Below are 14,237 nucleotides of genomic sequence, written 5' to 3'. Positions count from 1 at the left end.
TGATGTACTTATAAACCATTATTATTAAATTCTTCCCTACGAGAAAGTGACTAAATCAACTGAAGTCTCTACATCTCTTAACTTCTAATACTATATAGAGCAACCATTCCTTTCAAAATCATTCAAAGTCTCAATCCCAAGACATTCAGGCAGCAAGAGTCACTGGGGTGAATGACAACCTCCTACATACCTGACACAGAAACTCTGACTTAGGAAGAGAAGCCACTGGGAGTTTTATTATACACATGGATCTCCTGGGAGAAATGAAGCATTTAAAGGCTTAATGAGATCCCCACAGTAAAACTCTGTAACAAGAAGGGAGATGAAGTGCCTTGAAATCTTTGGAACAGTCCCAGGAAGAGATGAGAAGCCATTTAGGAGACACGCTGCAGATCCAGGAGAGAGATGATGGTGGAAGAAACTAGAGCAGTAGTGGAAATTGGACAGACCTATAGAGGGTTGAGAGATTTCAGAGGCAGAATTGTCAGAACTTGATTCTCTGGACATGGGGAGTGTGGGAGCAGAAGGCTGGAAGGACAGCCTTGGCTTCTGAGTTGGTCTCTCAGTCCACCAGCACAGGCCCAGAGAGTGTGTTCCATAACTCTCCACAGAGAAAGCCTTAAAAACTAGCACAGTACTTTTCAGACAATTGGATGGCTGTTTGTAAAAATCATCATGGGCGGCTTTCTGATGGAAAACCATTTTGGAGGCTTTGCAAGCCAGAAAATGTGTTCAGAGGCTGATGACAGCTTTCTTTTAGGAATATCATCTTCTGACCTTTCCCACCCAATTTATTACTTACATGGCTGTATTACAGAAATGAGAACAAGCACAGACAGGATACATCTGACTATGAAAGGTATCAGTCTTGGAAGACAGAAGTGATCCTGTGAATCATTTCTTGCCTCTTGGAAACAAAGGCAGTGAAAAATCTCAAATGAAACGGTTTGGGTAACAGCCTCGTCAGTGCATTCCACAGCAAGCACACTCTAACTGCAAGGATTGAATTTTTCAATGGCAGTACCCACCGTTATGTTTTCTCTGCTAATTCCTTTTTATAAACTGCAATGTTATTGTGTTCTGCCTAATAAATTAGTTTGGACAACAGCACCATAAACCTCAAAATAGAAACTATTTGATCAAAAGCAAGATATATCAAGAAGGATATATATTACTATATAAAGTATTAATAGAGCTGCAACTATCAGAGATAAAAGATTCAGCTTTCAGTGAGGTAAAATGTCTCACCATCTGGGCATAAATATTCCCAAGTATTGATTCATCATATAGTCTTTTCAAAAATCTTAAAAGATGGAACAGATGCTCCTAAAGGTCAGGGAGCCACATTACAGATTTGGCACCAATTTATTCTTTCCTTCTCCATTTACAGTAGGAGAGGTGAGAGGCGAAAGATGGTAGAAGAAGGTCAGTTCTATCATCATCAGTGGACATACAGGGACAAAAAAAAATCAAGCTGGACTCCAGAGGAAGCAAGGAAACTGAGCGGCTCAATCTGGCCATCCTGCACAAAACAGCCTAATATGAATGGGAGGCAGAAATAACAACTTGGGGAATGATTTTGTAGAAGGTCTCCCTTTATCAAGGAAGATGTTTAACCACAGATGTGGTTATAAACAATGTTTGCCAAAAAGATGTTATTTTTACAAGATAAATAAGAAACAATCATTTCCAACTAGTTTTAAAAGAGAATGCCAAATAGAAGATACATGGGATTTGATCATCTCACATTTTAGCAGCAAGAAACATAAGCTTTTTCAGAACTACACATCACACTTTTAGCACCTATAGATTCTGCCTGAATGGAATTCCTCTACATGGTAAACATGCTTCTCCTTATGCAGCAAAATCCACCCTGAGGCCAACACCATTTTCCTAAAGTCTAGTTCCTTTCAATAAGGCACTAAATCTTTTTACTGCAACCACCAAATGCTTTCTTATTGCTAGAAATGGTATAACACACTAACTTCTTGATATATGCTCCAGCTTTTCAAGATTCTGTTGGAAACAAAATGATCCTTTATGACATTTTATAATAATCCACCCCATTTATTGCTTTCCAGAATTTCTATCATTAATTAAAGGGCTGTCTCTCACCACCCCCTCCAAAACTAATCTAGTCCCCAACAGTCTGTCATGGACTAAATAAAAGTCGGTCTATCACAACAGCAGTGATGGTCATGCCAATTTCACAGTGTGATTTGTGCACTCATTTCATTTTGAAAACGACCCTGCCCTCCATCTGTCTAAGCTGAATGTCCTGCTTTTTTTAAGCCAGGTCTTGGGAGCAGCAGCACATGAAATAAGGAGGAAGACACAGAACAGCCTCTCTCCTGCCCACTTCAGCTGCTACACTCACAGACAGGTCCCAGCACAAGGAGGGGAACCTCCACTGATGCCTGTAGGGACCAGAGGCATTTCAGGGAGAGCAGAGAGTCCTTCTATTTTGCATACATTCCCAAGAAGCTATTTGAAGGTGAATGCTTTCATGACACAAATATAACTCTGAAAACCAGCCTGACAGACTAAAGACATAAAAGGCAATTTCCAGTGTTCATGCTCTGTCATTTATCTTGATTTATAACAACTTACCCAAGGTAACATCTCAATATACAAGGATTTAAAATACATAAAAATTGTTTAAGGATTGAGCCTTTTGGGTAATTTTTTCCCCCAAGAGATAAGTGTCAATCAGACAAGCACAGAGGGGAAGACACCCTATTCCCTGATTATTGAGCAGCACTAGGCAGCATCCCTCAAACCATGTACCTCCTTGGGTTGAAGACCAGAAAGGGCTGCAGTCAGAGACTGGGTTGGAAGAAGCCTCAGAGTAGGGTTACAGCAGTCTTCCTCAGCTGCTTTCTCTGGGAATCTTGGGTGGTCCAGAGTCCCATACAACCCCTTTGGAACTGGTGCAGTTTGTTCCTTTCTTGATATTCACTTAGTGGAAGGTTCCTTGTCTGGTCTCATCCAGAACACAGCTTTGGCAAACTTCTCAGGAAGAGAGAAGAATGTATGAGTACATGAAGTCAGTCACTTGATAGTTTAGCATTTAAATACCCTACTGAAGTCACTTTTTAGCTGTAAAAGGTGACTAGGAACTATACCACATCTCACTACTTCCTAACATCTACTCACAACTATTACTCAGGGAAAGAAGTTCAAATTCTACTACCCCAAACCAAGGTGGCTGTTTTAACAGGAAAATAACAACCAAAAAAAGTGAGGGGGTAAAATGGATGGAGGGTATGGCCCAGTGGTACAGCACATGCCTAACATGCATGAGGTCCTGGGTTCAACCCCCAATACTACCATTAAAAAAATTTTTTTAATTAGTATTCCATCAAAGCTGGGCCCTTACGTGATACATAGATTGAATTAATTCATCCATCTCTATTTCCTAATGAACTTAGCTTTGGGATATCATGGTTTGGCTGCTTCTTTTTTCCATCTGTAATATGCAGAATAAGGTGATTATTAAGATGAAACATAATATACAGGAATAGTCTAATAGAGTGCCATGCAACAAATATGGTTGATGTTGGCTCCAAAATGTATACGTAGAAAATATTTATATGCAGCAATACTATTCAGGAGGCAGATAACGTTTGTGCATTGAAGTCTCTAATTATATAGCAAAGACATGCTTTTACTTGAACTGTTTATCTTGGGTGATAGCAAGGCCAATGGAAATCACAGACTATGAAAGAATCCCCTCATCCCAGGCCACCAGGAGAGGCACTGTGTATGGCAGATATTCATAAATTATAGCGAATTTTATTATCTTGAAAACTGCACATTTACTACTGCCTCACTAGGATAAACCAGTTTTGTCTTTTGCTACCTTCTCTACTTCTTGACTGAAAAATTGTATTCATCTCCCCCAAATTCTACAGTCTCCAGGTCAGCCTAAACTATTGGTATGTTTTTTATTAGTGACCCAATATAATTTTATAAATAATTAAGTCCCTAGTTTCTCACTGCACCATAATAGGCACTATTAAATTGAAAAGAATATATACAAAAATAGCCCCAAGGTAGTAACACGGAATCTAGAGCATCTATTCCAAATACATAACAAAGGAACAAAAGAAAATCCAGAATAGTTTCTTGTACAGTCCAGCGAATCTCCATAGAGATCTTCAAACTAAGAATTTGAGGGGCAAAAATTAAACTCTAGGAATTTCTTTTCTTTTCTTTTCTTTTCTTTTCTTTTCTTTTTTTTAAACTGAAGGAAAAGCCACTGTTTATCAGCATAATGATATCCAAAAACATTACTAAAGCCTGGTAAGTACAGGTTGGGTCTCTTTCTCTCTGTCTCACTCACACACACACACCCAGACTGACGACTTAAACAGGTTTGCACAGTTACAAGTGTAGCAGTGCATAGAAAAAAGGAACACTTTGGGCCGAGCTTCCTCCCCCGCCCCACCCTTCTTGGAAAACACGATGTCATAGATTTGTCCAATGTTTCTACCTCGTAGAGATATCTGGAGGATCAAGAGCCAAATTTAAACGCTAATATGTGCTCAGTAATATTTGTTGCTATGGAAAAAGCGGGGCTGGGCAGAGGGGCTTGAAACGAAAGCCAGTCCTCTCCAAGTACCAGATAAAAACCAAAGCATTTTTTCCTGTTGCCAACCTCTGGAAACGGCAATATAAGAAGTCCTAGACGCTGCACTATTTTTGTTCCTACAAAATGTGCCCTCGGGGCAGCCCAAAGACAGAAGCTCTACTCTAATTTGGGGAGAACACCAAGCTGACATTCCTTTTTCCATTTCCGTTTCCTTCACTAAAACAACACTATTTGTATGCACTGCATAGTTTATAAGGCTCAAAAATGCAAAGGACTTCGGTCTGTAAACCTTCCGCCCTGCGCCAGAGACCGAGGTGGCATAACGGGTAGCCAACAAGGGAAGGCACTGCATTTACCAGACGAAAGGAAGGCTACTATAACCTCACCTCCTCGCGTCCGAGGGTCCGTCCAGCAGAGACTACGCCTCCCAGCATACAGCGCGGCCACGCCCGACGGCGGCGCGATCGGACCGGTGCATGCCGGGAAATAGTTCCCGCCTCTGACGGCCGGCGGGCGTTTTCTTTCCCTTCTGAGTGGCGCCGCTCACACTCTATAGTCTTCAGGGACCAGGCTAATAATAGAGACACTCGCATTAGTGACTCTTTCCAACTAGGTTGGTCCTTCTGCTGCAAAGTAACTGTGGGAGCACGCCCCAAAACCCCACAAAAACGCCATTCTTCACAGGCTTCCGTTTCCGGTTGGCCTGTTGCCGTGGTAACGAGCACGCACAGCCACCGCGGCGGTTATGGCGGGGCTGGGCGGTGCGCAGATCCCCGACGGGGAGTTCACCGCGGTCGTGTACCGGCTCATCCGGGATGCCCGCTACGCCGAGGCGGTGCAGCTGCTGGGCGGAGAGCACCAGCGGAGCCCGAGGAGCCGCGCCGGCCTGTCGCTGCTGGGCTACTGCTACTACCGGCTGCAGGAGTTCGCGCTGGCGGCCGAGTGCTATGAGCAGCTGGGCCAGCTGCACCCGGAGCTGGAGCAGTACCGCCTGTACCAGGCCCAGGCCCTGTACAAGGCCTGCCTTTACCCAGAGGCCACCCGCGTCGCCTTCCTCCTCCTGGACAACCCCGCCTACCACAACCGAGTCCTCCGTCTCCAGGCCGCTATCAAGTACAGCGAGGGCGACCTGTCCGGGGCCAGGAGCCTGGTGGAGCAACTACTGAGTGGGGAAGGGGGAGAAGACAGCGGGGGCGAGAATGAGCTCGATGGCCAGGTCAACCTGGGTTGTTTGCTCTACAAGGAGGGACATTATGAAGCCGCGTGTTCCAAGTTCTCTACGGCCCTGCAGGCTTCAGGCTACCGGCCTGACCTTTCCTACAACCTAGCTTTGGCCTATTACAGCAGCCGGCACTATGCCCCGGCGCTGAAGCATATCGCCGACATTATTGAGCGTGGCATTCGCCAGCACCCAGAGCTGGGTGTTGGCATGACCACCGAGGGCATTGACGTTCGAAGTGTTGGCAACACCTTAGTCCTTCACCAGACTGCTCTGGTGGAAGCCTTCAACCTCAAGGCTGCCATAGAATACCAATTGAGAAACTATGAGGCGGCCCAGGAAGCCCTCACTGACATGCCACCTAGGGCAGAGGAAGAATTAGACCCTGTGACACTGCACAATCAGGCGCTAATGAACATGGATTCCAGGCCTACAGAAGGATTTGAAAAGCTACAGTTTTTGCTGCAACAGAACCCCTTTCCTCCAGAGACCTTTGGCAACCTGTTGCTGCTCTACTGTAAATATGAATATTTTGACCTGGCAGCAGATGTCCTGGCAGAGAACGCCCATTTGACTTACAAGTTCCTCACACCCTATCTCTACGACTTCTTGGATGCCATGATCACCTGCCAGACAGCTCCTGAAGAGGCTTTCATTAAGCTGGATGGGCTGGCAGGGATGCTGACTGAACAGCTCCGGAGACTCACTATACAAGTGCAGGAAGCAAGACACAACAGGGATGATGAGGCTGTCAAAAAGGCAGTGAATGAGTATGATGACACCCTTGAGAAGTATATTCCCGTGCTGATGGCCCAGGCCAAAATCTACTGGAACCTTGAAAATTACCCAATGGTGGAAAAGATCTTCCGCAAATCAGTGGAATTCTGTAGTGACCATGATGTGTGGAGGCTGAATGTGGCTCATGTTCTGTTCATGCAGGAAAACAAGTACAAAGAAGCCATAGGTTTTTATGAGCCCATCGTCAAGAAGCATTATGACAACATCCTGAATGTCAGTGCTATCGTGCTGGCTAACCTGTGTGTTTCATATATTATGACAAGTCAAAATGAAGAAGCCGAGGAGTTGATGAGGAAGATTGAAAAGGAGGAAGAGCAGCTCTCCTATGATGACCCGGACAAGAAAATCTACCATCTCTGCATTGTGAATTTGGTGATAGGGACGCTTTATTGTGCCAAAGGAAACTATGACTTTGGTATTTCTCGGGTTATCAAGAGCTTGGAACCTTATAGTAAAAAACTGGGAACTGATACCTGGTATTATGCCAAAAGATGCTTCCTGTCCTTATTAGAAAACATGTCTAAACACACAATCATGCTTCATGACAGTGTTGTTCAAGAATGTGTCCAGTTTCTAGAACACTGTGAACTTTATGGTAGGAACATACCTGCCGTTATTGAACAACCCCTGGAAGAAGAAAGAATGCATATTGGAAAGAATACAGTCACATATGAATCCAGACAATTAAAAGCTTTGATTTATGAGATTATAGGATGGAATATATAGTAATGTCTGATAGTGGCTTTATAATGGCTTTATATCTATGTTTTTCACTGTTTTATCTGTAGTTAGTTATTGGCATTTTTACATTTGTTATGTGTTTAACTTTATATACTTTAAAATTTTAATAAAAATAATCTTTGTATAATCTTCCCAAAGTGAAATATATTAACTTTTATACCTAGGCTTATGAAAAACTCAAAACTGTATGGAGACATAGTGTCTAGTAACTTGTTAGCACCTCTGTTCCCTGTCGTTTGTTATCATTTGTGCTTTGTTGTATTTTGCGAGCTCTGCACAAGGATTACATTATCCAGGGACTTTGCACTGTTGAGCCCAGAACTCGGGAGTTAATGTATAGGATTTCTAGGCTTTTAATAATAATCTTAGGGATTGTGTGTCCTAATCTGACAACTTTCCCTCTTAACTATGTTAATTTGTAATGAATATATATTATATAGAGTTTAGGATGTTTTGTCAGTGTTTTTTGATATAAATGTAACATTTTATGTAACCAAAATACCTTACATTATAAATGTTTAGGTTTTTATTTTTTAATGTGCAGGAGTCAGTGGGAAACCTTGTGCCTTTAACAAAGTTATGGTGCTGTGGTTGTAGAGACAATAAACAATTGTCAAAAGAATTTTACATGGTTTTCTTTTGTTCTATTTGTTAATAATTTGAATATATGAGCAAGTTATACTGTTACTGTTTTTAATAACTCTGCTCTCATTTATCTTTAACAATGAGGAATAGCAGAAGTATCCTGAGAACTCAGTTCTTAATTCCTGCCTTTGTGTTTGCAATTTAGGATATATTAATACTGGAGTTGTTTCCATGTTGTAGCCTCGGGTAAGGAAAAATCTACACTATTCCCATGACCCCACCAAACCTCTCTTCGACCTCCATCACAGATGAAAAGTTCAATCCTGAAACCTCATCTGGTAGATTCATAATGTTAGGTTCATGCCCACAACCCTTCCAATGAAAACCCCAGTCACTCTGCATAGGCATTTTATTTTCTGAACCATATAAGAACTTTATTTTTTGTTTCCCCATCCCTTTTCTCTCCATAAATCTGTCAACTCCAAGTCTTGACCTGGCTTAGAAAAAAGCGAAGTAGGTTAAATGATATGAAATTGCTGATTTTGGAAGTTTTTAAACTACAAAACTAGCAAATTTTTATGGTTCAACCAAATGGCTTTCTACAGAAAGATAGTGAACCCTTGCTAGAATAAGATGATTTTTTTTCCTTCAAGGAGAAATTACTTAGCCACATGGGTACCCAGATAGGGACCCACACAGGTACTCCATAAGTCCTCTGTAATGTGACCACCTGGGTGCTCAAATTCTATTAGATCTATCAGAAAATGTGGCTTACAGACTTCAGACAATACTATAGAGCTACAGTCATCAAGACAGCATGGTGTTGGTACAAAAACAGACATATAGACCAGTAGAACAGAATAGAGAGCCCAGAAATGAACCCACAAACTTTTGGTCAACTCATCTTCGACAAAGGGGGCAAGAATATACAATGGAATAAAGACAGTCTCTTCAGCAAATGGTGTTGGGAAAACTGGACAGCAGCATGTAAAGCAATGAAGCTAGAACACTCCCTTACACCATATACAAAAATAAACTCAAAATCGGTCAAAGACTTAAACATAAGACAAGATACAATAAACCTCCTAGAAGAAAATACAGGCAAAACATTATCTGACATACATCTCAAAAATGTTCTCCTAGAACAGTCTACTCAAGCAATAGAAATAAAAGCAAGAATAAACAAATGGGACCTAATGAAACTTACAAGCTTCTGCACAGCAAAGGAAACGATAAGTAAAACAAAAAGACAACCTACAGAATGGGAGAAAATTTTTGCAAATGAAACCGACAAAGGCTTGATCTCCAGAATATATAAGCAGCTCATACGACTTAAGAAACAAGCAATCAACCCAATCCAAAAATGGGCAGAAGACCTAAACAAGCAATTCTCCAAGGAAGACATACAAATGATCAATAGGCACATGAAAAAATGCTCAGTATCACTAATTATCAGAGAAATGCAAATCAAAACTACAATGAGGTATCACCTCACACCAGTCAGAATGGACGTCATTCAAAAATCCACAAATGACAAATGCTGGAGAGGCTATGGAGAAAGGGGAACCCTCCTACACTGTTGGGGGGAATGCAGTTTGGTGCAGCCACTGTAGAAAACAGTATGGAGATTCCTCAAAAGACTAGGAATAGACTTACCATATGACCCAGGAATCCCGCTCCTGGGCATATATCCAGAAGGAACCCTACTTCAGGATGACACCTGCACCCCAATGTTCATAGCAGCACTATTTACAATAGCCAAAACATGGAAACAGCCTAAATGTCCATCAGTGGATGACTGGATAAAGAAGAGGTGGTATATTTATACAATGGAATACTACTCAGCCATAAAAACTGACAACATAACGCCATTTGCAGCAACATGGATGTTCCTGGAGAATGTCATTCTAAGTGAAGTAAGCCAGAAAGAGAAAGAAAAATACCATATGGGATTGCTAATATGTGGAGTCTAAAAAAAAAAAATCAAAAACAAACAAAGCATAAATATAAAACAGAAACAGACTCATAGACATCGAATACAAACTTGTGGTTGCCAAGGGGGCGCAGGGTAGGAAGGGATAGAAGGGATTTCAAAATTGTAGAACTGATAAAGAAGATTATACTGTATAGCACAGGGAAATATACACAAGATCTTATGGTAGCTCACAGAGAAAAAAATGTGACAATGAATATATATATGTTCATGTATAAGTGAAAAATTGTGCTCTACACTGGAATTTGACACAACATTGTAAAATGATTATAAATCAATAAAAAATATTAGAAAAAAAAGAAAATGTGGCTTACTGGGGAGGATATAGTTCAAGTGGTAGAGTGAATGCCTAACATGCACAAGGTCCTGGGTTCAACCTCCAGTATCTTCTCTAAAAACAAATAAATAAATGAACCTAATTACCCCCCCCAAAATTAAAAATTAAAAAAAAAGAAAACAAACAAACAAAAAGAAAATGTGGCTTATTATGAAGTCCAATGGTTTTGAATTTATAGCATTTTAAATCTTAATTATGTAAGCTAATACCATTAACCATTGATGTTTGAGCCCATATTTGGAAGACAGTCAATGTTTAATGACCTCTCATTTCATAGCGTAATTCTATCTCTGGGAAATGTTCTTTGTTTAACAAGTTTTGTTCTATAAGTGTTGCTGCTGCTTTGTGCAGTAGCTCTGTGCCCTCTCAATCTTCATAGCCCTTTAAAATTTGGAAAGTAAATGAACTGAAATCTTATTTTCAACAGCCATGTTCAAATTCTGGGTTTTTTTTTTTTTTTCACATTTCCTCTAAACTATTTAAAAAAAAAAAAAAAAGCATAAAGTGTAAGTAACTTTAACCACCCAAAAGCAAATGTTTTCCAGATTCCCTTTTGCAAATAGCCCAGCCTTTATTCAACCACACTTTATTTACCCAGGTGCTGTGTGTCTGTGGTTTGCATGTATGTGTAATTTAGCTTCTCAGAACATAAAAAGCTTTTCAGAACAGTTTTTAACCCGTTGCCGCTGGGCACTTGGGATTTCCTGGTTAGCAATACATCAGGAAATCCTGACTGCTCCTACCACTGAGTAAAGGAGTAAAGGTCAGTCATGGCATTTGTCCCTTTCCTTACACTGGCTCTCCAGAGAGGCTCCCACCAAGATTGATAAATTGCTGCCTGGTGACAGCAAAGACTCATGAACCACGCCTGCAAAACTGGCCAGCAGAGCCTGGAGGAGACTGGAATGGTGAGGGCATTCTTAGCTCCCCAGACACTTATTGTCCTTTATTTTTAGGATATACTTCTTTTACACGCACCTTCAAAGTACTCAGCTGTGCTTACTGATACCATAAGGCAAATGATTTTACGATGACCCCATGTTTTGCCATTTGAAGGATGGCTTTCATTCAAAAGCTCTAATGAAAAGCTTTGTTCTATGCTCCTAGAACTTTATGTACTCAGTGAGAAAGGCACTTTTCTTGACAAAAAAACAGAAAATTCCCTATACTTCTGAAGCTTTTACTCCTTTAAGATTTCTTCATGATACTGGTAGTGTATTTTAAAGGGATCAAATGTTAAATCCAGTATTTCATAATCTTAGTCAACCTTCCAGCTCCACACAAATGTTCAGAATATAAGCATGTGTTTGTTGTATACAAATAGCTATTTCCATTTTTTCAGACATAAAAACTTGATCTTTCTGTGCAGAATGACCAAGCAGACTCATTCGATCAGTGACATGACATATGTGCAAAAGGATTCATATTCTTTATGACAGCTTCTCTTTCAGTCTGGCCTCAGCTGTGGCACGAATGTTCACACTAATGCCATCTGTGAAGATCAGGTGTACAGTGGCTAACTATGACCCAGTCACGAGAAGCAGATAACCGGGAATTGGGAAAACTGCAGGGATGCAGGGAGGTCACTGAGCAATGAGAGAGCTGTGATTACAGATGATACTCTCAGAGGAGTGATGTAGGAACATATAGGTATGGACTCTCAGGCCACCTGAGCACCTCAGATGGAATCCAAACAATTGTCAGTGAAAGGTTTGGCCCGAGGTCAGAACAATTTGTTTGTTTGTAGAGGGCTATGGGGTAGATGCCCAAATAAACAAGCTTACTAGGAAAAGTGAGGTAAGAAATGGTACATGGCTTGGAGGAGGGGAAGCTTTAAGGGAGCAAACTTCTGACCTTCTGCTCTATAATTCTTGCTTGAGCTCCCTTCCACACTGGCATACGGAGGGTCAGCAGTGCTGGAAGTCTGTCCAGGTAAGCAGTGTGGCTGTCTACACCACCTGACTTTAAAAGGATAACATCACCAAAGGAAACCTTTTATTTCAGGTGAACATCAGCATTTTCAAATACAACTTTTTTGTCTTAGGTTCCTTAGTAAGTCTTTTTTTAAATGACTGGATGATCTGGAAACATCTGAGAGGTTGTGCTTTCCTTAGAGTGTTCTCTGCCACATTGAGTAGCTTTCTAGCAATGGTGTGACTTGCAGCTCACTATCCACCATTCACTGACTGCCTCTTATCCCTTGTTGACCTATATCGCTGGGAATAACATGACATTTGGGGCTTTCTTTTCACTTATCGGGCTATACCCTTAGTATTAGTCAAATGGCACATTTTGTGATGAGCCAGCAACTCTGGATTCTTGGTTGTCCAACCACATAATCACCATGACTGTAACCACTAGATACTAAACTTACACCTTAATTCTAATTACAAAATATATGCAACTTTTTGAGAACTCTAATGTAGCTCAAACCCTTCAGCAGCAACCTTATTTCTTAAATTAGCAGTTTTAAGGAACTGTGACTTTTTAAGGAACTGTGACTTTCTAAAGAACCTAGATTGGCCTTAGAGCATAATAAAAAGTTTCTTTGATCTTAAATAGTTCTTTAGATTTCCAGTCTCTCTACAGGAAGATGTATAGTAACAGGTTATTCTTACATTTTTAAGTACAGCTCAAAGGAGTACAATATTAAAGTCATAAAAACATAAATTTATTAAGTCCATCAAATGCAGCAACTTCCCTTTATGAGTTTCAAATTAAACTTATAATCATCAGTGCAAGAACTTGTGGATTATACATTTGCAGAGCACCACAGCATCTGGGACAACAGGCTTTCTGGTATTTCTATGGTGGGTAGTGATGAAGACAGCAGTTCCCCCTCTGCAGTTAGGAGGCTCCGTTTCCTTACTTGTGGCCTTCTGTGGAGGGCAATTGCTAATAATCTACTTTAAAAAGCAGAAATTCTTTATGCATCAGACTGACTACCCAGCACATCCAGCCTGGAGCAGGGAAGCAGCCAGTAGAGAGGCACTGGATACTGTCAGACCCGGCTCCATATCTGGGCAATACCACTGCCCAGCCACTAACAGTGGGTGTTACTCCACATCGCTAAACCTCAGTTATTTTACTGGTAAAAAGGGGATGATACGACTCACTTCACAGGGTTGTGATAACAATCATTACCTCTTGTCTAGGGTTAAGTGCCCAGCACAGTGTCTGGCTAATAAGAGGTAAGTTAAAAAGTTAATTATTAATGCAATAATTAACTCTAGGGTAGCGTTTGGCAAAAATACAGAGAATCAATCAGAATCACTGGGACTGAGTTAGAAGGGACCTCAGAAATTTCCACTTTACAGAAGAAAATATTAGGCCCAAAATGGAAAAGTGACCACCTGAAACTAACATTGTAAATCAACTACACTTCAATAAAGAATAAAATTTTAAAAAAAGTGACTTGCAGTGGGTAGAAACAGAGCATCTACATTTCCAGAATAGACTCCACTGTATTCTTATACTTAGAACTCCACCTCCTGCAAAGTTATTTTATAGCTTTACAGTGACAGATTTCAGCCATTTAAAAAAAATTATCTTCCCAGCTCTAATATTGGTACAATGAGCCACAAAGGATGTGACAGAATTTTGCAAGAAAAGATTTAGAGGTTGTCCATCAGCCAATACTATGTCCAGTCAACAGATCGCATCAGAAAATGCAGCACAGGATGGGTTTATGAGTATATATGTATTTTCTCTTTTTTAATGGAGGTACTGGGAATTGAACCCAGGACTTCACGCATGGTAGGCATTCTCCCTTCCACTGAGCTGTACCCACCACCCCCGGTTTATGAGTATATTGAAAAGAAAGAGACATGCCTCTAAGGGCAAACACAAGCAAAAGTAAACATGATGGCAGTTAAGATTCCATTTGTTTTTCCAAAAGGTAGCACAGGAAATTGGGGCAGCAAGCTTTCTTAAAGGATTTCAGTCTGGCAGCTGACGATGTTAAGTCAAG

General features: G+C 40.9%; 1 protein-coding gene across 1 annotated transcript; it reads left to right on the top strand.

Moving 5' to 3' along the window:
- The first annotated feature begins 5,038 nt into the window (after positions 1-5,038).
- On the top strand, positions 5,039-7,974 carry TTC30B (tetratricopeptide repeat domain 30B). Its single transcript, XM_032479756.1, has one exon. It carries the CDS (start codon positions 5,340-5,342, stop codon positions 7,335-7,337), a length of 1,998 nt encoding a protein of 665 aa, XP_032335647.1. The 5' UTR covers positions 5,039-5,339; the 3' UTR covers positions 7,338-7,974.
- Positions 7,975-14,237: the final 6,263 nt, after the last annotated feature.

The sequence above is a fragment of the Camelus ferus genome, chromosome 5 (genome assembly GCF_009834535.1).
Source record: "Camelus ferus isolate YT-003-E chromosome 5, BCGSAC_Cfer_1.0, whole genome shotgun sequence".
In the NCBI taxonomy this organism is placed as follows: Eukaryota; Metazoa; Chordata; class Mammalia; order Artiodactyla; family Camelidae; genus Camelus; species Camelus ferus.
The sequence above is the reverse complement of the archived record's forward strand: the minus strand, read 5'-3'. Positions and strand labels throughout refer to the sequence as shown.

Bases quoted from the DNA above. Each gene is read 5' to 3' on its own strand.
- TTC30B (XM_032479756.1), top strand. From the start codon at position 5,340: ATGGCGGGGCTGGGCGGTGCGCAGATCCCCGACGGGGAGTTCACCGCG.